This window comes from Macrotis lagotis, chromosome X (assembly GCF_037893015.1).
Source record: "Macrotis lagotis isolate mMagLag1 chromosome X, bilby.v1.9.chrom.fasta, whole genome shotgun sequence".
Taxonomy (NCBI): Eukaryota; Metazoa; Chordata; class Mammalia; order Peramelemorphia; family Peramelidae; genus Macrotis; species Macrotis lagotis.
The window spans coordinates 556912603-556936530 of NC_133666.1; the positions used below are offsets into that span (position 1 = coordinate 556912603).

Sequence of the window (23928 nt, forward strand, 5' to 3'; positions counted from 1 at the left end):
TTGTCAGCAATTCTTGGAAGCTTCTATTTCATTAAAGCTTATTTTACTCCTATAAGATTACCTTCATTTTTGCTGCATACATTGTTGTTGTTGGTTATAAGGATATTTCCCTTTTTTTCTATAGCTCTCATTTTTTCTCATTTTGTCCCTAGTTCTATGATTACATTTATAAAAAATGTGAACTCCTTTTAAAACTCTTATTTCATTTCTTCAAGGAATGTTAGTTAAATTTGTGTCCAAGCTGTGCTTTAGTTTAGGGTTTTGCGTAAAAATATTTTGCAGCCATTCTCTTCTTCTGGATTTGGTGTCTTCAATGTTCCTGTCACCATAATAGTTTTTTGATGGAGCTCTTTTCTGAAACTATTTAGTGAGGTAGGAATTTTTGTTAGTGGTAGGCTACACCTGTTTCTAGAGGAAGTGTCTGGGCTTCTCCTGCTGTTGGTTTCTTAGAGTATTGAGTGTTTTATTAATCTAGGCTCTCAGAGGTCATCTCAGGTTGGAAACCTATAAGATTTTAGTGGTCCTGAACTATTCCAATCCAGAGAAAAATCAGATTATTGTCTTTCTTAGATTTGAGTTCTCTGCATGTTCCTTATTTAGATTATAGTCAGAGTAACTTAAACGTATAGAAACTTCTTTTAAGGCAAAAGTATAAAAATGGCTCCCTAGGGGTCAATAGCAAAATTAGTTCTATTTAATTTTTTAATCAGTTAATCAACAAGATTTTATTAAGCACCCACAATGTACCTGCCATGATACCAGAGGTTTAAAGTGTATACAATTTTTTCAATAATGAAATCAAACTGAGTGGTAAAATCAGAAGCCAAAGTCCAAAGGTTTTGGAGGAAACAGTGCCCTGTAAAAATTATCATCTTTTCACATGACACAAAATTCTTCTAAGTAAGAAAATGTTAAACTAATGGGAATGTTTCAGAAATAATATTTGATCCTATTTGGATAAGCAGAAATATTACAGATGAGTTTGCATTTTGCTTAACTAAAAGATAATGATAATGATAAGAACCAGACCTGTAATTTTATTGAAGATGAAATCTCCCAGTGTAAAACTTCCTCTTCCAATGGTGCCTTTTGTGTCACCTATAGTCTTGGAGAATTAGGCAACTGAGAGGTTAAGTGATGTATACCATATCACATAGCCAGGATGTTTTAGAGGCAACACGTTACCTCAGATTTTCCTGGCTACAAGGCCAATTCTCTGTCCACTAGACTGAACTGCCTCTACGTCTTGAGCTCAGAAACCAATAATCCACCCTCTTCTTAATAGATAATAGGTTCTGAGATATTTGTCAACACCCCAATAAGACCTGACAGTCATCTTAAACATTTCCCTGAATGATTTGGTTTAGCATTTCATAACAACTGAAACTGTTAATTAAAATAATGAGAATCCTCAAATGATTTTGGAAACAAAAACTTGATGTAACCACAACTGAAACATGACTTTTAGTTAATGCATTGTAAGAAAGAGCTTATAGAACCATAGTAAATTTCAGTAAAGAGGAAGGGGGGAAAATATATCAAGAAAAAGAGAGGGTTTCCATATCAGGGATACAAAAATAACAGACTTGGAGTGTCTTGAAAGGATAAAAGAGGATGGGATTGAAGGCTATTAACACATGAGCAGTATAAATACAGCAGATCTGTTCATCAGATCTCAGGATACTGTAGAAAAGAGAATTTGTGGAAACTTGATAAATAGATGAAAGTTCTGTATCAGAGAATGGATAATATATGTATTGAACTCATTAAGCCAAGAAGTTATATAAGCTGGACATGTAAGCAGTTTTTCTTACAAAATTTTAAATACATTTGCAGATGACCAAATGTCATTGGATTTCAAAAAAAATAGGTTACTTTGGGAAATAACTTTGACCTTTAAACTTTTAACAAATATATTTATTTCCATGATATTCTCTGATGCTAGTTAGATACAAAATAGATTAGATGGATTGTGGCTTTTATTTAGATACAAGAGAATTGAATATGAAGTGATTGCAAGTTTAATCAGAAGAGATAGTTGGAGTTTTTGGGATCTTGCCATTGTTAACATATAAAAGAAATTAATCCTTTGCTGTTTTTCCCATTACAATCCATTTTAATCTAACAATTCTAGATATAAAGTAGGAAGGATCCTTTGAAACCATGAAATTCAATCACCTCATTTTATAGACAAGAAAACTGAGGCACAAAGAATTTAAGAAATTGTGTCAAGATCACACTTTTTGAAGCAGAGATTTGAGTCTATGTCTTCCTCACTTTTAAATCCAGTGCTTCAAACACTCACCTTTTTATCTCTCTGATATACCACGCTAGCTCACAGTCAATAAACACTGAGAGCAAATGTGATATAGAGGAATGAGTACTGAACTGGCAATTTGGAGAGCTGGGTTCAACTTGTATCTCTCACTAAGTGATTGTTCAAAGCAATTGCAATCAACCAACATGTACAGGTCATCATCATTTTTCATCTGGACTGCTGTAGTTTTCTAATTGATCTCTCTGCCTTCTTTCTCTCCCCACTTCAATCTATCTTTCACTCATTTCCAAATAGATCAGTCTTGAAGGACTGACAATGTCATTTCCACATCTCCTTCATCCACTCATAGTCAGTCAACTGCAGTGATTTTTCTGTTCCCTCCGTGATCAAATATAAAATCCTCTATTTGACTTTTAAAGCCCTTCATAACTGGTATCTAGTCTTTATAACCTCTTACTTCCCTCCATGGACTCTCTAATACAGTGACTTTACAATCCACTGGTCTCTCTGCTCTTCTTTACAAAAGACAGTCATTCTTCTCTATGCATTTTCATTGGCTATCTCCCAAGCCAGGAATGATTTCCCTCCCCACCCCCCATGAACTCTCCCCCCATCACCAGTTTCCTCCCTTGCATCCTCCTGACTTCTCATGCATCCTTTAAGCCTTACTTAGTGTCCCATCTTTCCTTTTTAATTTTATTTTTAATTTCTGGAATAAAACAAGCATTTCTATGACAGTATAATAAAAATACAAATGATTGTACGGTTTGCTACTCCTTTTAAATATAAGATTATCATGTAAATGTCTTTTTTTCCTTTCTTTCCTTTCCTCCTCTCCCTCGTCCCAACTCCTCCTCCCAGATGTCTACCACCTTCAGCAATAAATATTCCCTAATCTCCCTCATTTCTGATGCCTTCCCTCTGAGATTACCTCCACTTTACTCTGATTCTAAGGTTTCTACACTTTACTTCCTTTTTGAAAAGTAATGAATTTAGGAACAAATAATTCACTCAACACTTGTTGGATATTGGGCTCTGAGCTATCTATTTTCACATCAAAAAGATACCTGCCAGTCATTTTACAGAATTCTCTGAATGATTTGACTGATTTTTATCCTTGGCAGCAGAACCATCACAAAGATAATGGGCATGTTTTAGTTGTTTGCATATTGTATTCCCCATTTGAACATGAGCTCTTTGAGGGTAAGGAATATGTTTGTCTTTCTATGTGTCTCTAGAACTTAGCTCAGTGCTTGACCCATGGTAGACACAAAGGAAATACAGGCTGACTTGACTTGACATGTATTTGCTTCTGGTTGTTATGGATGATGTGGAAGTGTAAGTACTTAATGAGATTTTACCTCCAAAGAATTTGCAGTCTAGCCAGAGGGAAAAAAAGGATAATTGCATATGAAATGATTAGTGACTACTACAAGATAGGATACATAATTAAATATAAAATTGTGGAAAATGGATTATACAAATTATGCAAGTTCAAAGAAAGAGGAGGTTAATTCAGAATGGGAGAACTAAAAAAGACTTCATGAAGGTGTTGGAATAAGGTGAATTTTGAAGACTGGCAAGGGCTAGGGCAGATTGGGAGTATGATCAATGTGAGCAAATACAGGAATGCTAATGCTCTAATTGTGGGATTATAAAGCATCTTTTTTTATGTGTTTGGACCTGGTGGGATATAACATATGCTATATAGGGTGTTATAATATTATAGAAGCCCTTAAAAATCCAATTTGAACTTGATAATATAGGCAGCAGGGAACCCATGCCAGTAGTATTTAAAGATGATTAATCTGGCAGAACTATTCAGGCTGTATTAGGAGAAAGACTAGAGTCGGGGAGGTCAAGTAGGAATTTGATACAATAAAGCAATAAGGAATTGGATGAGGACACTGGCAACGGTTGGATAAAGAAAAAAGGAGAGATGCAAGAGATATTTCCAAGAAAGAATCTATATGTTTGCCTCAATTTCTTTATTGTAAAATGAACATCATAACATCAGAGGGTTGTTTTGAGGATCAAAGAAAATGATGTATATGAAGTTACTTTGAAAAGTATAAAATTATAGCTGAATGCAAGTGTTACTAAGTTGCATTTTCTTTTCCCCATTAGCATCAAAATTCTAATTTCTGGGGAGCCTGTCGGGAACATAAGAATGGTAGACACTTTTTTCAAACCAAATTGAATGTAATAGATTTTGGTCTTTGTTTAAACTCCACAGTTCTTTCTCTGGATACAGATGGTATTCTCTGTCAAAGATACCCTAAAATTGTTCCTTATTATTGCACTGATGGAATGAGAAACTTCATTAAGGTTGATCATCAACCCCATGTTGTCATTACAGTGTAAAATGTTCTTCTTGCTCAGCATCAGTTCATGCAAGTCTTTCCAGGCTTCCCTGACATCCCCTCCTTCCTGGTTTCTAATAGAACATAGCATTCCATGATATACATATACCACAATTTGCTCAACCATTCACCAATTGATGGACATTCACTCGATTTCCAATTCTTTGCTAGAATGGAAGACTCTTGAAGTAGTTATCCTTTCTGTGATATTCTTTGTTTTTAATTTCTCTCTCCTATCTATCCTAGATGTAGGGTAATAGTTATTTTAAAAGGAAAAGGGGTAGAGCATTTAGGGGGAAGCAATTCAGAAGAAATAAAAGAACACTCCAAGCAGCAGGATTTATCTCATGAGTGCTGGGCTCATCCATATTGATTTTTGTCCTCATTTAAAAATTTGCCCCTTGTTATCTTGCTTAAAATGGTCCTGGGGCACATCCTTGTGCTGGGGTCTTAATTTCTTTAGTTCTTTGCAATAATAGCATTAAAAGATTGTAAATAAAATAAAAAGAGGAATGAATTTGATCTTCACTAGCCAAACAGTGCTAAGACCCAGCAACTATTTTCTTAGATTTAAGTATTGCTCTCTGGAGAACCTTAAATTTCTAGTCCCAGTGAAAGCTTGCCTGGATGTGGAATCCAGCCGCTCAAGGTCAACATGAATGTTGATATCAGAAGCAAATTGAAATATTTTTGTATTTTAAGTCTCTGTGTCATAGGAGAATTTTGCTCTATATTTTATTTAACTTTAACTATTTTCTTTCTCCATAATTTCTAGTAATCACAATTTTAGTTGACATTTCACAGTTTATAAAAGACTCTTTTCATTTGATTCTCACAATAGGATCAAATGGAGAAAAACAGGAGTAGTTATTATTATCCTAAATTTTTCAGATTTTTTTCAGATTTTAGGAACTTGCCCAAGTCACATGACTGAACTTTGACTTGAAATTAAACCTTCCAGACTCTAGGCACAGTTATTTTCTTCTAACTTTTCAAATCCTCAGTTTTTTATCATTCAATATTTTCACTGGTGCCATGATAATACAATATTAGGTAAAATGAGATTACAGGGATCATAGTTCCATTGGAACCAAGTTAGTGATTGAATAACATTGTAGTTGGGCCATAGTTATGACATATTTAAGCCATTAATAAGATGTTAAGAAATTACTTTGGTCATGGAAGCTTTTTATGCCTGTAATCTATGATGTATCTGAGCTAATGGTCCATGTGAACAAAAACTTGGGTTGAGAGAGGAAAGATGTTCCTAGAATATCTTGGATGTTGGATTGGGAAGTAGGAGAGCTATATAAAAATCTTAGTCCTAACATTATCTAAGCTTAGTGGCTTTAGATTTAGGCAAATCAGTAAACTGCTCTATACCTCTGTTTTCTCATCTGTGAAAATAAAGAATTGGGAGAGATGATTTCTAAGATTTTTGGCTCTAAGAAAAAACCACAAAATTCTACAAAGTTGCTTCCTCCAAGAAATCCTTATGGGACTTGGAAGAGAGTGGGAGTTACAGCATTAGTGGGTAGCAAGGAAGGAAATTCAAGAATAGAAGGTCAGAATTAACAGATCATAATGAAATGAAATAAAAAAAATCATAATAAAAACCTAGAGTGAAGAAATAAAACTAATCAAAATTGGCTAAGACTATTCCTTTACTTTCATTTATTAACCTTAATAGTACAATGTATTTGTTATTTTGTAGTGCAAATATTAGTAATAATAAAATATTAACAAGAACAAAATCGTTTTCCTGTTGCCATAGAGACATAGCGGTAAAATTTTGTTCTAGTCAGAAGAGAAACAGAATTCAATGATATGAAGCATCTCTTCAAATTTTGTTTACTCTTTATGTGTTTTTACAGCTGATTACAAGGAAAGTTTTAATACAATTGGAAACATTGAAGAAATTGCATACAATGCTGTTTCTTTCACCTGGGATGTCAATGAAGAGGCAAAGGTAAGTAAAGGTTTCCAGACTGGCAGGGATTGAATATTTCAAACTTGTCTCAATTTTTTATAGGAATTCCATAGGTTCTTTTTCTTACTTGGGTAAGTGGCTGCAGATATTCCCAATGCAAAAGGTCAATGGGGTGAAAGGGTCTTCCAGTAGAATAGGAAGCAGGCTCCATTTGGAAGGCAGTAATTTATCTCCTTCCTTATGTGGAGGATGATGAAATAGAAAAGGAGATCTGCTTCCCCTACAGGAGCAGATCCACAACCCATATTCCCAAATCTTCAGACTCTATGTGGGGGTCCCAAGTTGGGAAGATTGATGAACTTTATTGCCAGGTATTCTTCTGGTAGCAAGATGCATTAACTCTCACCCCTGTGGGCATTTTTCAGAGAAGTAGCTTAACCAAAATGTATGCAATTTGCCAGCTGTGGAGGAGTGATACTTTACATGATTAAGACACAAGTCTAGTTTGAACAAAGAACCTTAGTGGGGTGAGGGGGGGAAATGGGCAGGTTTTCATCCCTCCAAAGGGTGTGGTAGTAATGCCCTGTGGCCAGAAGAGAACTCAGTTGAATATTTCCTCATTGTTCATTTAATAGTTTTAGTGCCAGCATTTTTATTTTATGCTCTTTTTATATGTTAAATAATATTTTTATTTTAAAAATTATATCATTTAATTTTTATTTACAAATATATCTCATCTCTCCTTCCTCAAATAGCCATCTCTTGTAAGAAGAAAAAAAGTAGTTCTGCAAGACTAGTGAACATATTAGCTGAATCTGACAATTTAGTTAAGAGCACAAACTGAATAGTACCTGAATTTCTTTCTAGGATTTCATGAAAAGTTTTATATTTTATCTTCTTATTTAATTATCTGTAATTCTTCTGTTCTCTTCAACCTCAATCTTCATGGTATTGGATTCCTTACTATTTTATGGACAATCTCTAATGGAACCGAAGTCGACATCATGTGCTAGGTGATATATGACCTTTTGTAGGTATTGTTTAGAAACATGGAAGATATCCCTGAGAGAGGAAAAACATTTGAAATTTTGAGGAACTGTCAACAAAAAACATGAATTACAGAATGTCTTATTTCATTGTGTATAGAAGATGACTTTAGGCCCCAGGAAAGTAACCCCAAAATAAGTGATTGCAACTTCTAGAGAAATTTGCTCAGGGACTGAAAGTTCCTATTTCAGCAAACATTAATTAGCCACCTATTCTATGCAAAGCACACTTTGTTATAAAAGGATAGAGTGGATTCCAGGCAAAAGGATAGTAAAATGTGTCTATAGTACCCTTACTTATAGTAACCCTTACCCTTATCCTTATTTTACTCACATTCAGATTCTATCCAGATTCATTTCAGTTTTTTATGGCCCAAAAGGTATTAGTCTGAATTGTCTGGCAACAGTACACTGTACTACATGGTTTTCATATTCTAGCTTTTCTCATATACCTCTCCTTTGCAATTTTTCCTTTAGTAATTAAATTTACTTGTGAGGAGGTTTATTACCTCAGGTCCCTAATATCTCTTGAATAGTAAATCAATACATGCTCTTGTGGGGCAGCTACATGTTGAACTGGACCAGGTATCAGAAGATCTGAGTTCAAATTCAGCTTCAGACACTTACTGTGTGACCCTAGGCAAGTCATTTAACCCTGATTTGTCTCAGTTCCTCTTCTGGAATATGGGACACCCTGGAAAAATAAATGGCAAGCCACTCCAGTATCTTTGTTAAGAAAACCCCATGAACAAAGTCTATGGTCTCTATAGAGTCACACTTGACTGAAGAACTGCACAAGAAAAATTATGGCAAAAGATTGGCTATTGTACTTAGAGTAGGAGTAACTAGAAATGTTTGTCTTTGAAATAAAGGGGCAGAAGGGTTAATGTTAAAGGAAGGGGAGTGGGACAAAGCTCATCTAGTGTTGGTATCTAGAGAGAAAAGCTTTCCCTGGACCATTGTGAAATTTCTATTTTGCTGAAAGACTGAAGGATATAGAGAAAAGGCAGGGGGTGGAGTGTAGGAACTGGGAGTATAGATGTTGGAGTGAGTGAACATGTTGTGGGTCAGTGTTTTTGGCCCCTTCTACATTTTGACTCCCTATTATGTCCTTATCCTGGCTCTGGCCCTGATTGAATTCCTCTTCTTTATCATTTAAAAATGAAATTTTAAAAAAGATAACTTCTGAACTCAAAAGAATGACTAATTTTAATAATAGAAATTATGGAAAAATTGATGAGAAAAATATTATTTTGAAGCAGGTGAGTCTTTTGATATTCTTCAAAGAATATCTTTTACACAAAAAAGAGAATATCAAAGCATAGGCATATCCTGTTTCAAGTAAATCCCATATGTAAAAATCTAAAATTATAAAACTAGATCATAGTCAACAAGTATTTACTGAGGACTTAACTATATGTCATACATTTCACTGAGAATGCAAATACAAGAAAGAGGAAGATAATTTCTACCTTCAAGAAGACTAATTCTAATAGGGAAAGGTAAAACATATAAAAGGAGCTGGAAAGTGGGAGGAAGGTGGGGTAGGCACATAGTAGCAAAACTTGGAGAACCAGGTATCACTTGTTTGAGCCCTTCTCCAAAATGGAAGTTCCAGGAAGAATTCATCAGTGGAAAAAGGTAGTTAATGCATGGTGGCAAAGGCCAGAGAATAGATAGAGTTTAGAGAATGGAGAGATCCAAAGAGAAAGGGCTATTAGAGACCTCTAGTCCATCCCTCTCATTTTACAAATGAAACTAATTCCAGAGAGATTAAATGACTTGCAGCTAGGTGGTACAGTGGAGAGAGCACTAGGCTTGAAGTCAAGAAGGTGTGAGTTCAAATGTGACCTCAAATACATATTAGCTATATAATGCTGGACAAGTCACTTGCTCTCTGTTTGCCTCAGTTTTCTCATCTGTGAGATGGAGATGGTAATACCACCTACGTCCTAGGATTATTGTGAGGATCAAATGAGATAATAATAATAATTATTGTATAGCATTTATCACAGCACCCAAAACAAAATAAGTACTATAGAAATGTTAGCTATGATTTACCCAAAGTCACAGAAGCAGGAAATACCAAATTTGGAATTTGAAATCCCATGACTTCAAGGTGCTACCCTTTCTACTCCACCACATTGACTCCAAGCATAAATGTTTACTTTACAACAGGTTTCTCTGTTTCACAATCATCTTAGCCAAGTATTCAATTAACTAACCAGCTACTCCTGTACATTAAAAAAAATTCTTTTAAAATTTATTTCTTAGGATCATTTTTACTCTGCAAAGTCAGGTATTCCTATAATGTCGATAGGCAGAACTGGCAGATCTTCTGATTTTTTAAAAAAGTGTAATGTTATTAACACTTCAAGGGTTCCCTATTCAATTTGGTTCATGAAATTTGAAAATTTTAGTAAAGTTTGACTAATCTTTGAATGAAAAGTCTCTAAACCAGATTAAAAATTATTTAAAGGAAGTTGCAGAATGTAATTTTTCTTTTAAAACTGAACTGAAAGTATTAAAAGATACTCATTGTTATTGTTTTCTAGTCACCAAATTGAAATATTAAAAAAGTAGAAGAGAAAATTGTATGGGATAAATGACTGAAAATTAATCAGGGACCCTGCATTTTAGTTAGTTCTAACTTGTCCTTGTAGTTGGGGGAGGGGAGTACATTTGGAAGCCTTCAGAAAATTATGTAAGATGATTTACTTGCCTCATTTTCTTTTTGTCAGTCTTGTGCAACTTACTTTTCATAACAAACAAGATAATGTGCCTATATGTTTTGGAGTATGGCAGCGCAGGTTTATATTGTTTATCCTGGCTTTGACGAGTGAGAATGTATATTTTATTCATTCATAGTGACTAATACTTACTAATGCTTACCTTACCATTGCAAGTAGTCCTTGAATCAATAAGTAATAAATGACTATGAAATTTATCTCCAAATTTTTATGAGGGAATAAGAACAAAAATTGAATCTGTTTCATAAAGGAAAGTAGCAAAGTATTTTTTCATTAGCAGAGTTGAAGGCTTTTTCTTAAAATGTTATTGACTTCATAGCATGTATTTTATAAATATACAATCTGGAAGTAGAAAGAAAAGAGATTTATAGTAAAGCAGGAAGCAGATGGAAAAATCTCCCTTCCTTATATTAGAATTGGGTGTGATTTTCATATTGCAGCACTTTTCCCCAGAGCCATTTACTTTCTTTTCTAATTCTATTGCTAATATCTGAATATGTGTCTTGAGTTCCTCAGGGAAGAAGCAAAAACTTCTTAAAATACCTTGTACTCTAACTATATTCAGCATTTATAGTGTAATATATCCATTAAGTCTTTTCTCCACAATAAGAGTAAGAATGATGGTTAAGATAATGGGGAATGAGTAAAGAAACCTGTTGGTTCTGACTACCTTTTGATAGTTATATCACATATTATAAACATAGTTATCATGTCTGACAAAGATACCTGCTTATCCCATCTGTGTCTTACCCATGTTTTCTCATAACCTCCCCTTAGAAGATTTTGCCCAAAACTTTTCTCTCCTTCATTTAATATTTCAAAGATATCAATATTGGATTGTCTATATATTAAAATACATTCTAACTATATAACTAGTTCATCTCAATTTTTTAAAATCATTTATGTCTTCAGTAAAGGCTTTCAGAAATTTTTCATGTGCAAGTCATTGCTGATAGTATCTTGTGACTTGTTCATCATGTATTTTTCTATTGTCCTTAGAGATTATATGTAATTTTAGTTATCCTGAGATCATAGTTTTCCATGATTTGAAGTCATATGGTCATTTCGTTTATTTTCCAGTTATTCTGAAACCCAGAAAAATCATCATCCAAATCCCATTTTCCATCTTCTACCACCTAATTTCTTATTCCCACTTATTTCTTATTCCATCAACTTTCCCACTCCAAAGTTCCAACCAAATACTGCCTTCACCTTCTACTGTGTCCTCTGGTGTGGGTGGTGAGTGGGAAATGACTATGGTAAAAACAAAAGCATTAGTAAAAACAGATTTTTTTTAAAAAATGAAACAACTTTAAATATTTAAAGTCAATTCTTCTCTCTTGTCTTATTCTTCAGTTTTCTGTAAAATGGGAAAGGTGATAGCACATATATCCCAGAGTTACTGTGTGGATCAAATGAGATTATAGTTTAAAGTACTTTTCAAAATTGAGAGTGCTATAGAAACACTACTTAAATAAGTAAGAGGAGGATCAAGCTGCAAAATAGTATTTTTGCTTAAAATTTAGGTGTGGGTGGTGAGCGGGAAATGACTATGGTAAAAACAAAAGCACCAGTAAAACAGATTTTTAAAAAATGAAACAACTTTAAATATTTAAAGTCAATTTTTCTCTCTTGCCTTATCCTCCAGACTAGGTGTGACTTGAATGCAATAAGAATGTTATTGTTGCATGGTTCTGAAGAGAGTTCTCATATAAGAATTTCAGAAATGCTGTGAGTAATGAAAATAATATTCAAATTAATGGTCAGTCTTCCAAAGTATCTATTTTGACTACAAGAGTCAACATGGTACAATGAAAAGAATAATGAACTTGAAGTGAAGATTTGGGTTCTACATTCAGCCTTATTCATTCAGTTCTTTCAAAAAATAATTTATTAGATACTATATATATATATATATATATATATATAGATAGATAGATAGATAGATAGATAGATAGATATAGATATAGATATAGATATACCAGAGACAGCTTGGTGGTGCAGTGGACAGAATGCCAGATCTGGAGTCTGAAGACTGATCTTCTTGAGTTCAAATCTGACTTTGCACACTTAGTAATCCTAAGCAAGTCATTTAATTCTGTTTCCTCTCTGTAAAATGAGTTGGAGATGGAAATGGCAAACTATTCCAATATCTCTGCCAACAAAACCCCAAATGGGGTTGCAGAAACTCAAATATGACTAGAATTGAGTGAACAAAAACAACAAATATGCCAGACATTGCACTAGGCATTATGTGATTAAGGGCAAGTTATTTGACCTCTCTGAGCCTCAGTTTTCTTTTCTTTAAAATGGGGATAACATTTCCATTCCCTTTATCAAAGTATAATTTTGAGGAAGTGTATTAAAAGCCATCATGTTTTATATACCTGTGAGTTATTGTTATTAATTCTAATTAAGTGATCTTGGGCAAAATGCAGAACCTCTCTGAACCTCTGTATCCTCATCTGTAAAGTAAAGGGGAAAGATTATCTATTGAAGACATAAATCATGGAATTGTGGATTTAGAAGGAATGGGAAACTCTTGAGCTTTTGAATTGAACCTTAGGGATCACAAGTAAGTTCACAAAACATTTATCACACATATTCCATATGCAAAATGTCCAGGGGATAGATAGTAAGAAGTGGTTCCAACTTGGAATAACTTCAGTTCTACAGTTCTGTAATTTCAGTGGAAGCCTTCCTCTGTAATATGGCTTCTTAAGACTTTAAAAGACTCTTATTTTTTGCTCCTCTTAAACAAACTCACATAAAAAAAATTTTTTTTAATTCTTGACTGCTCATTAATACCATTAATACCAAAGATAGGGAATTCATCACACAAGACTCCATTGAGCTATTAAAGACTGGAAGGCTCAGATTCCTCTCACTAAAGGCTCTCTTTTCACTTGGAAATGACATCATCTCAGAGAGCAGGGGAACTTCAAACTCTAATTACAGACTCTCCTTTCTTCCGGATTTCTAAGGATATTCTTAAAACTGGACTCATTGTTTCTACCCAATGTCATTTACTTCCTTCACAACAATTTCAAGATTAAACTAACCTCAGTGCTACAAAGACCTCTCTTATACAACTCAGACAGAATACCCAAAGAGGAGACATTACTAGAGCAGCAAGATGCTACTTAGAGCTTTTTCGTAAAATCCAGGGAACAAGCACCTTCTTTGTGTCCTTTCATAGTAATTCCATATCAGTTTTTTCCCAGTTTTGTCCCATGTCTCATCCTTCTCATGACTGAGAGTTGCTTCAGATTGAAAAAACCATCTTTTCAGGAATGCCCCTATATTTCTTTTCCATCTTGGTCCTCCAGGGTTGCCTCTTATCTAATGAAGATGCATCCAAACCTCACTATTATGTTCCTGTATCATTGATATTTTTGAAGTATCAAAATAGAATTTTACCCAGTGTTTCCTTGCTTCCACTCTCAATTTAGAGGAGCATCATCTCATAGAACTGGAAAACATACATTGCAGCCTCCTTTGGAAGATGAGAAAATTCTGGAAACCCAGAGAGGAAAAGTAACTTTTCTGTAGTCAGGCAGGCAATAAGTGGCAAAGCTGGAATGTTTTTCCGGTGTTTTATTGACTGACATCAAATTATAGAGGCTTAGAGTAGAATGGTACCCCCAGAAGACATCAAGATTAACTCTTAGCTGGGACACAAATTTCATCTCTACAGTATCAACTTCTGCTTGAAGTCATCTAGTGGTAGAGTCAGGCAGGAAGGCAACAAACATTGATTAAACATTGTGCTATGTATTAATGATACAGATAAAAACACAACAGGGTCTTCATTCTTAAGGAGTCCACATTCTAAGGGAAAAAATCCTCCAAATAATTGTTTGCACATAAGATATATATATATATATATATATATATTATAAATAAAAGATAATATCAGAGTAAAGTCTGAGTCTGAAGGGAGGTGATGCCATGACAAGTACATGAATTAGATTTGAGTGAGGTAATGCTGGGCCAAGTCACCAGTCTCACTTTCCCCTCCAGAGTCATCTGAAGCAGTAACCAGATATGAATCATGATGCCTGGAGATGGTCCTGAATTTGAGGCAATTAGAGTTAAGTGACTTGCCCAAGGTCACACAGATTGTAAATGTTTGAGGTTGGATTCAAACTCCTGTCCTCCTGACTCCAAGGTTAGTGCTTTATTCACTACATCAGTAAACAGAGGGAGGATCAGGAAAGACAGACAGTAGGATTTGTGTTGTCTTTTTAAGTTTTCCAATCTGGGGCAGCTAAGTGGTGCAGTGGATTGAGCACTGGCCCTGGAGTTAGTAGTGCCTGAGTTCAAATCCAGCCTCAGACACTTAATAATTACCTAACTGTGTGGCCTTGGGCAAGCCACTTAACCCCATTGCCTTGCAAAAAAAAAATCCTAATAAACAAATAAATAACTTTTTCCAATTAGTAAAATCATGCCTTTCCTCATTCACACCTCCAAACCAAATTGAAAAAGAAAGAAAAATGAAATCCTTGTTGCAAATATGTATGGTCAAGGAAAAGAGATTTCAGTGATTTTTGAATTAGCTCTCCTCACTGTTTTCCAGGTCATTTTTTTTTACCATGAGCTACCATATATTTTCTTCTTTTCAATCTTATCTTTATTTTAATATCTTTTGCTGTTTCATGCAGTCATTAGATTCCATTTCATTCATTCTAATTTTCCAAGGCTTTGTTTCTGGGCAAAGTTTTGCCTCTTGTTCTAAACTATTTTTTTATGGGTTTTTTTTGCAAGGCAAACAGGGTTAAGTGGCTTGCCCAAGGCCACACAGCTAGGTAATTATTAAGTGTCTGAGACTGGATTTGAACCCAGGTACTCCTGACTGCAGGGCCGGTACTTTATCCACTATGCCACCTAGCTGCCCCTGTTCTAAACTATTAATTCTTTTTTCCAATTCTTTCTTCCAAGGATTTAATTTCTCTTCCATTTTTCCCCTCTAGTGCTCTCATTTCAATAATTAAAGCATTTTTAAAACTTTGTTTTAAATTTTTGTTTCATATCTTTCAAAAATTCTAATTGAAAACCATGTTTTTCTTTGAAACTTTGATTATAAATATTTTGTAGTTATTTTCTTATTTTGTATTTACATCCTGAGCACTCCCTTCACCATGGTAGCTCTTTATGGTGGATTTCATTTTCTAATTCATTTTTTAAATCTACTTCCTTCCTTACTTTAGACTTGATATTAGGACCAGGTGTAAATGTCTGGCCTGGTTTTGTTTTCTTTTTTTCCTTGGGGTATTCAATGCTGTGTTATTCTAGGATCTCAGGTACAACTCAGGTTAGGGATATGTAAACTTTCAATGCTCCCAAAGTGGTCTGAGTTGTATAAATTCCTGACCTGTGTCTGAACAACATATGTGAAGGCTTGTCTTGTTTGCAGTCCCAGAAGACTGCTTCTGCATTCATCCACTGGCAAATAGCTGGAATATTCTGTTGGTTCAGAGGGAAAGAACTATGGAATTCCCTTTCTAGGATTTCCACTAGTTATTCCTCTACAGACTTCAGACTATCCTGGAAGTTAGAACTGACTCCCCATCTGCTCCCAGGCTCATTTATTTCTGCTATTTATTTCTGAGTTTTCTCTTTGATGTACAGGCTAAGGTCTGTGACCTCTCCTCATCCTGGGACACAAGCCCTAAGTTCAGATCCATTCAATCTACCCTCGATCTATACTATAGAATCAGGTAGTGAGCATCAGAGTTGTCTGTTGGCTCTTGTTCCTGAGTCCTATATAGGTCAATACTGGATCTTGGAGTTTTTCTTGACTTGATACATAGCATCTCCTTGGACCATAATGTTACATGTCACTCACATGACCAGACTTGGTCTCCAGGATTCATTGACTTCTCTGTCTCCTTATGCTGATCTAGATAGGAAAAGATGATTTTTTTCTTGTATTTTTTTTTTAGGTTTTTGCAAGGCAAACGGGGTTAAGTGGCTTGCCCAAGGCCACACAGCTAGGTAATTATTAAGTGTCTGAGACCGGATTTGAACCCAGGTACTCCTGACACCAGGGCTGGTGCTTCATCTACTATACCACCTAGCTGCCTCTTCTTGTATTTTTCAAACCGGGTTGGGTCTGTGTTGTTTCCTAGATCTGTTTTTCAGAATTAGGGGTGGTGTTCACTCAACTTTATCCTCTTCCTATGCCATCTTGGATCTATCTTGTGCTGAGACTTGAAGGAAGCCAGGAGGCATAGGTGAGAATGTAGGAGATCCAGGCATGTGGGACAACTGGTAAAAACAAATAAACAAACACAGATATGGAAAAGAGATAGAATGTTGTCTGTGAGAAAGGCAAATTAGCCAGCGTAGGTGAACTGTAGAATGTTTGGAGGAAAGTAAGGCATAAGAAAGCTGAAAAAATAGCAAGGGGTCAGGTTTGACAGGGGATTTAACATTTATTCTTACAGGTAACAGGGAATTCCTAGAGTTTGTTGAATAGTATGTTGACATGATTAGCTCTATGCTTTAGGAAAATCACAATGCCAGTTAAGCAGAGAATGGATCACAGTATTGAGACTTGAATCAGAGACCAGTTACAAGATTATTGTAATAGTCCAGTCAAGAAATGATGAGACCTTGAATGAGGCTGGTGACTCTGTGAATATATGCAGGTAATACAATTCAAAAGTTGAGCCTGATAACCAAGGTTGTAATCTGGGTTACTGGGAAGACAGTGGTGCCTTCCATATAATGATAAAGTTGCAAAGAGGGAGGACTTCCTTTCTCCCTCAACAGATAATCATTTTTTTTATAATTCTAATTGTTAAAAAATGCCCCCTTTCCTCTTTAAAAATCCAAATCTGTGATTCCATTAATGTAAGGAATTCCCAGTAAGTAGTAAAGAAACTCCTGACTGGCAACTGTTTTACAAATTATAATCCTAGTTACTTGCTGTACTAAGAGGTTAAGTGATTTCCCCAGTTAGTGAAAATTTTTATTTATGTTTAGCCAAAATCTGCTTCCCAACACTTTTACCCATTGATTTATTTTGGTCCTTCTCTCTGGGTCTTTGTAGCATAAGTCAAATACTTCTTTCCCATCACAGTCCTCCATATACTTGAAGACTGCTATCATTTCCTCCCTAAGCATTCTCTCTTTCAGGCTCAGAAATTCTAATCCCTTCAATTCTGCTTTCTTATAAAATGGTTTCCCGACTTGTATCTGTCCTTCTTTGGTTTTAAAGTATTGGATCTGGAGTCAGAAGGCCAATGTTCAAATTCTGCCTCTGCAACTTGATGATGTTAAAACCTTGAACTTAACATTGGCCTCAGTTTCCTTATCTATAAAATAGAGGCTTTAGACTTAACTATCCCTTCCAGATCATGATTTATGATTCTGTTACCTTGGGACCAATTTTCTTTCCATTGTTGGATATAGTGTTTCAGATATGATTAGACCAAGGCAGACTATAGAGGAGATTCCCTGTGAAACTAGTTATTCTTTATTTGCTTTGGTTCCAGTTCCCTGGTAAGCATTTTTCTTTCACCCTTACCATTCTGAAGATTATTCACATTTGGAAGCAAAATTGGAGTTTTGTTGTTTTGCCTTCTTCCCCTAAACAGGAGTTCTTTCCCATCCCAGCAGTCTCCAGCCTAGCTTTTTAAAAAAAAGATTTTATTTTTGAGTTTTACAATTTTTCCCCCTTGTCTTATTTCCCTCCCCCAACCCCCACAGAAGGCAATTTGTCAGTCTACATTGTTTTCATGGTATACATTGATCCACATTGAGTGTGATGTGAGAGAAATCATATCCTTAAGGAAGAAACATAAAGTATAAGAGATAGCAAGATCAGACAATAAGATATGTTTCTTTTTTTCCCTAAATTTAAGGTAATAGTCCTTGGTCTTTGTTCAAACTTCACAGTTGTTTCTCTGGATACAGATGGTATTCTCCATTGCAGACAGCCCCAAATTGTCCCTGATTGTTGCCCTGATGGAACGAGCAAGTCCATCAAGGTTAATCATCACTCCCATGCTGCTGTTAGGATGTAAAGTGTTTTTCTGGTTCTGCTCATCTCACTCAGCATCAGTTCATGCAAATCCCTCCAGGCTTCCCTGAATTCCCATCCCTCCTGGTTTCTAATAGAACAAATAGGGCTGCTATGAATATTTTTGTACGAGTTATGTTTTTACCCTTTTTCATCATCTCTTCAGGGTATAGATTCAGTAGTGGTATTGCTGGGTCAAAGGGTTTGCATATTTTTGTTGCCCTTTGCAGCCTAGCTTTTTAAAAAAAAATTTTTTTATTAGCTATTAAACTCAAACCTCAGTGCTTACTCAATTTTAAGGGGAGAAGGGAAGAAATAAGAATTTATATATATCACTTACTGTACACTAGGCTCTGTGTATATAAATATTTTCTCATTTGATCTTCATTTAAATCTCATTTAATTTTATCCTTCTTGATGTCTTTGTGACTGTGCCATGCTGATCAAAGAGTTAATATAAGGGGGCAGTTTAGGGTCTCACAATCTGATGACCTGGATTCATTTCTCAACCCCAAAGAAGGAGTTAAGGGCAAATGATCTGACCCTTCTGAAATTCAGACACTTCATCTGTAAAATGCGGATGCTAATATATTTACAAAACATAACATTAGGGTTGTTTTAAAAAAAAGCACCTTGTAAAATCTTAATGGGTTATAAGAATGTGACTCATTCAGAGAACTGTGATTTCATTTAGAGTGGGACTCTCCCAGGGCTGGAACTTCCTCTATCAATGCTGACCAACTACATGTAGGATTTAGTAGATTTGCCCAATACATATGGAGTTAAGGGGAAGCTAGGTAACATAATGGATGGAGTGCTGGGTCTGGAGTCATGAAGAATCATCTTTCTGAGTTCAAATCTGTCTTACTCAGACACTTACCATCTGTATGACTTTGGGCAAGTCACTTAATCCTGTTTGCCATCTGTAAAATGAGCTGGAGAAGGAAATGGCAAACTACTCCGGTACCCCTGCCAAGAAAACCCCAGATGTGATAATAAGGAATTGAACCCTACTGAAATGCCTGAACAATGCATATAGAGTTGAATTGAATGACCTGCTTGGGGTTATATAGTGAATTCCAAGAGAGGATTTGAAGCCAGGTCTTTGTGACTCAAAGGCTAATTTATTTTTTCAGCATTTCACATGGTCTTTACATGTACTGATGTTACTATTGATGCTGTTATCATCATTATTATTATTATCAGAACTGTATTTTAGTGGTATAAGTAACTCTTAAGGAGAAATCTCTAATCTTCCAAAGCAAATCAACACTAGGGAGGTTAAGTAACTTTTAACCTAAGTCTCATAACCATTGTGTGAGACTGGATATTGAACCCTAGTCATCCTATTATCTTTGGTTACCTACTTGTGCTTCAGTCTTTTGCACTTGTCTCCTGTATATACTGTCTTCAAATAGAAACTTGGCATTGAGCTGGGTGGCATGGTGGATAGAGCACCAGCTCTGGATTCAGGAGGACCTGAGCTCAATTCTGACCTCAGACACTTAATAAATACCTAGCTGTGTGACCTTGGGCAAGTCACTTAGCCTCATTGCCTTAATAAATTTTAAAAAAATAAAAAAGGAACTTGGCATTGAGTTTCCTATTTCTGTTTAGATAAATTTTTTCTTCATCAATCAACAAAATTTTATTAAATATTTACTTCTTGACTGGCACTGTACTACAAAGCCAGTTGAAATGTTCTTATAGTTCAGTTTGTGTTTGAATAATCAGAATGTCTTTCTTGAGAGTTTTACATCCCTTTTCTCAATGCAAACAATTGTAAACAATTATTCACTTAAACATTACCTAGTCATATTTCTTTCTAGTTTCTCTTGTGACCTTCCTTACCCTGTAGGGCTGGGAGTTGTTTCATTTATAGATTAGAAGCTGGGAGTCAAATAAGGGATTTCCTAATTGGGAAATTGTGGAGTTTTCTTTTAGATCACAATGTTATTAGCAGTGGTGGTAAATTAGAGTAAGTGAACTATTTCTGTGTGAATTTCATCATCGTTTACCAGCATAAAGTCTAGATTACAGAATGTAAGTATTTCTGGATTTTATTATGCCACATCATTTGGCTTTAAACATTTTAATGAAAAACTCCTTTGAGGCATGCTTCTAAAGTTGCCAACCTTATCTTCTTTTTTGAGATATCCTAGAGTAAATCTGAGACAAGAACTAATAATGACAGAGGTTTATCTTTTTTTTAAGGTAGATCATAATCAGAGCAGGTATTTATAAGGGCAGTTTTGTTTCTATGGTAGAAGAAATCACTGAAAAACTGTGTAGCTTTGAAAATGATTTCTAGTATTTATTACATAGTTGTTGTTGTTTTTTTGTTTGTTTGTTTTTGTTTTTTTAGATTTTTGCAAGGCAAATGAGGTTAAGTGGCTTGCCCAAGGCCACTCAGCTAGGTAATTATTAAGTGTCTGAGCCAGATTTGAACCCAGGTACTCCTGACTCCAGGGCCAGTGCTTTATCCACTACGCCACCTAGCCACCCCATAGTTGTTTTTTTAATGGAAATTCATGGTTGTACTGTGTTGTACTGTGTTCATGAAATGTTGCTTTTTGTCTTTCTCTATTTAAGTTCAAAATGAATAAATATAAAAAATAAAAAAATAGATACATAATGAAATTGGACATCACTTGAGAGTGAATCTATTCCATTTCTGTCATTTAACACAGAGTAGTGTGAATTATCTAAGGTCCTTTTTGAAAAAGTTTTTTAGCAAGAAGTATTTACACAACAGATATTTGTTACAATATTTTATCTTTTTTAGACTAAAACATGTTATGGCTTTTTCCCCCCACAGAAAAAGACTGGCCACACACACACACACACACACACACACACACACACACACACACAGAACAACTGAGGTTCTAAAAGGGAGTAATCTAGCTTTAGTTGCCATTTATTTTCTTAGCTGTAGATCACACTAACATAATTTGAATCTGTCACTGGAGGGATATGATTCATGTTTCCACTCTGACTGTTGATGTTGTTGTTCATCCGTCGTTCTTGAAGGGGATTATTGACATCACAGGGTGATTTCTTGATTTGATTTGAATTTAAGAGAGGCAGAGCTGTGTGAAAAAGTCAACCTCACTCTCTCCTCTATAGTCATTGAGGTCCAGTGGCAAGACAAGAGGCACCATGATGCCTGATACCACATAGCAGGTAGGATATGAGGACTTAGCTAGATGGCTAGGCTTCTGACCACTTACACTTCTAGTAGAACATGCATATTTGTGGACCTTGGATTTACTAAGTGTGTCTATTGTGACCTTGAGGTCAAGAATTATTTCTTATTAATCTCTTATTAATTCTACATCTGGCACACATTTTTTTTTCACAAAGTAGGTTGTTCATAATTGTTTGTTGAATTGATCTAATAGGCAAGCAAATAAGTAAATATTCAGGAGGCCACATCTCTTTAACCAGGTGGTTCACTCTCATTTCTAACTCCTTTGCTCATTTGCTACAAACAATGATTAACAGCATATTGCCTCTGCAGGAATGCTTCTCTTGTTGGAATAACAGCTGTTGTCAGCCAAGCGAGCCAAGGGTTCCCTCTCCATCGTGTGTCATGCCTGCAGCTTAGCCAACAGAAAGGGGCAAATGTGTGGAAAGGGGATAGCTTCCTCTGCTCTCCCTTTAATAGAATGTGTATTTGGGGAAGAAGTTTCATTTAACATGCATGATCACTTCTATGAAGCAGTCTGTTTTCTTCCTTTACATTTATATTTAAAAGCAACATGTCACTACAAAACCTGCCCTTCATCTTTTCTTTCTTTCTTTGCTATGGTTTTTCACTCTCTCCATCTCTTTTTTTAAGCCATAGAATGTTTATTAAAGATATTATTTGAGTTTTACAGTTTTCCCCCAATCTTGCTTCCCTTCCCCCACCCCCACCCCACAGACAGCACTCCATCAGTCTTTACTTTGTTTCCATGTTGTACCTCAATCCAAATTGGGTATGATGAGAGAGAAATCATATCCTTAAAGAGAACAGAATTCTCAGAGGTAACCAGATCAAACCATAAGACATCTGGGTTTTGTTTTTTTCCGAATTAAAGGGAATAGTCCTTGTAATTTGTTCAAACTCCACAGCTCCTTATCTGGATACAGATGGTACTCTCCTTTGCAGACAGCCAAAAATTGTTCCCAATTGTTGCGCTGATGGAATGAGCAAGTCCTTCAAGGTTGAACATCACTCCCATGTTGCTGTTAGGGTGTACAGTGTTTTTCTGGTTCTGCTCATCTCACTCAGCATCAGTTCATGCAAATCCCTCCAGGTTTCCCTGAAATCCCGTCCTTCCTGGTTTGACATACATATACCACAGTTTGCTAAGCCATTCCCCAATTGAAGGACATTTACTGGATTTCCAATACTTTGCCACCACAAACAGGGCTGCTATAAATATTTTTGTACAAGTAATGTTTTTACCCTTTTTCCTCATCTCTTCAGGGTATAGACCCAGTAGTGGTATTGCTGGGTCAAAGGGTATGCACATTTTTGTTGCCCTTTGGGCATAGTTCCAAATAGCTCTCCAGAAGGGTTGGATGAGTTCACAGCTCCACCAACAGTGTAATAGTGTCCCAGATTTCCCACATCCCTTCCAACAATGATCATTATTCTTCCTCGTCATACTGGCCAATCTGAGAGGTGTGAGGTGGTACCTCAACAAAGCTTTAATTTGCATTTCTCTAATAATTAATGATTTAGAGCATTTTTTCATATGGCTATGGATTGCTTTGATCTCCTCATGTGTAAATTGCCTTTGCATATCCTTTGACCATTTGTCAATTGGGGAATGGCTTTTTGTTTTAAAAATATGACTCAGTTCTCTGTATATTTTAGAAATGAGTCCTTTGTCAGAATCATTAGTTGTAAAGATTGTTTCCCAATTTAGTACTTTTCTTTTGATTTTGATTACATTGGTTTTATCTGTGCAAAACCTTTTCAATTTAATGTAATCGAAATCATCTAATTGGTTTTTAGTGATGTTCTCCAACTCTTCCTTAGTCATAAACTGTTCCCCTTTCCATAGATCTGACAGGTAGACTAGTCCTTGATCTTCTAATTTGCTTATAGTATTGTTTTTTATGTCTATGTCCTGTAACAATTTGGATCTTATCTTGGTAAAGGGTGTGAGGTGTTGGTCTAATCTAAGTTTCTTCCATACTAACTTCCAATTATCCCAGCAGTTTTTATTAAAGAGGGAGTTTTTATCCTGGTGGCCTGACTCTTTGGGTTTATCAAACAGCAGATTACTATAATCCTCTCCTGCTTTTACACCTAGTCTATTCCACTGGTCCACCACTCTATTTCTTAGCCGATACCAAACAGTTTTGATGACTGATGCTTTATAATATAATTTTAGATCTGGTAGTGCTAAGCCACCTTCATTTGCATTTTTTTCATTAAGCTCCTGGCAATTCTTGATTTTTTATTTCTCCATATGAATTTACTTACAATTTTTTCTAGCTCATTAAAGTAATTTTTTGGAATTTTGATTG

At 35.5% G+C, this 23928-nt stretch overlaps 1 protein-coding gene across 1 annotated transcript in view; it reads left to right on the forward strand.

Annotated features, from left to right (window-relative positions):
* Positions 1 to 23928, forward strand: part of GRHL2 (grainyhead like transcription factor 2) — a 210453-nt gene that overhangs the window by 107455 nt on the left and 79070 nt on the right. Inside the window, exon 9 of the mRNA XM_074202113.1 lies at positions 6516 to 6610. Coding sequence (XP_074058214.1) covers positions 6516 to 6610 — 95 coding nt within the window. The remainder of the gene's footprint in view (positions 1 to 6515; positions 6611 to 23928) is intronic.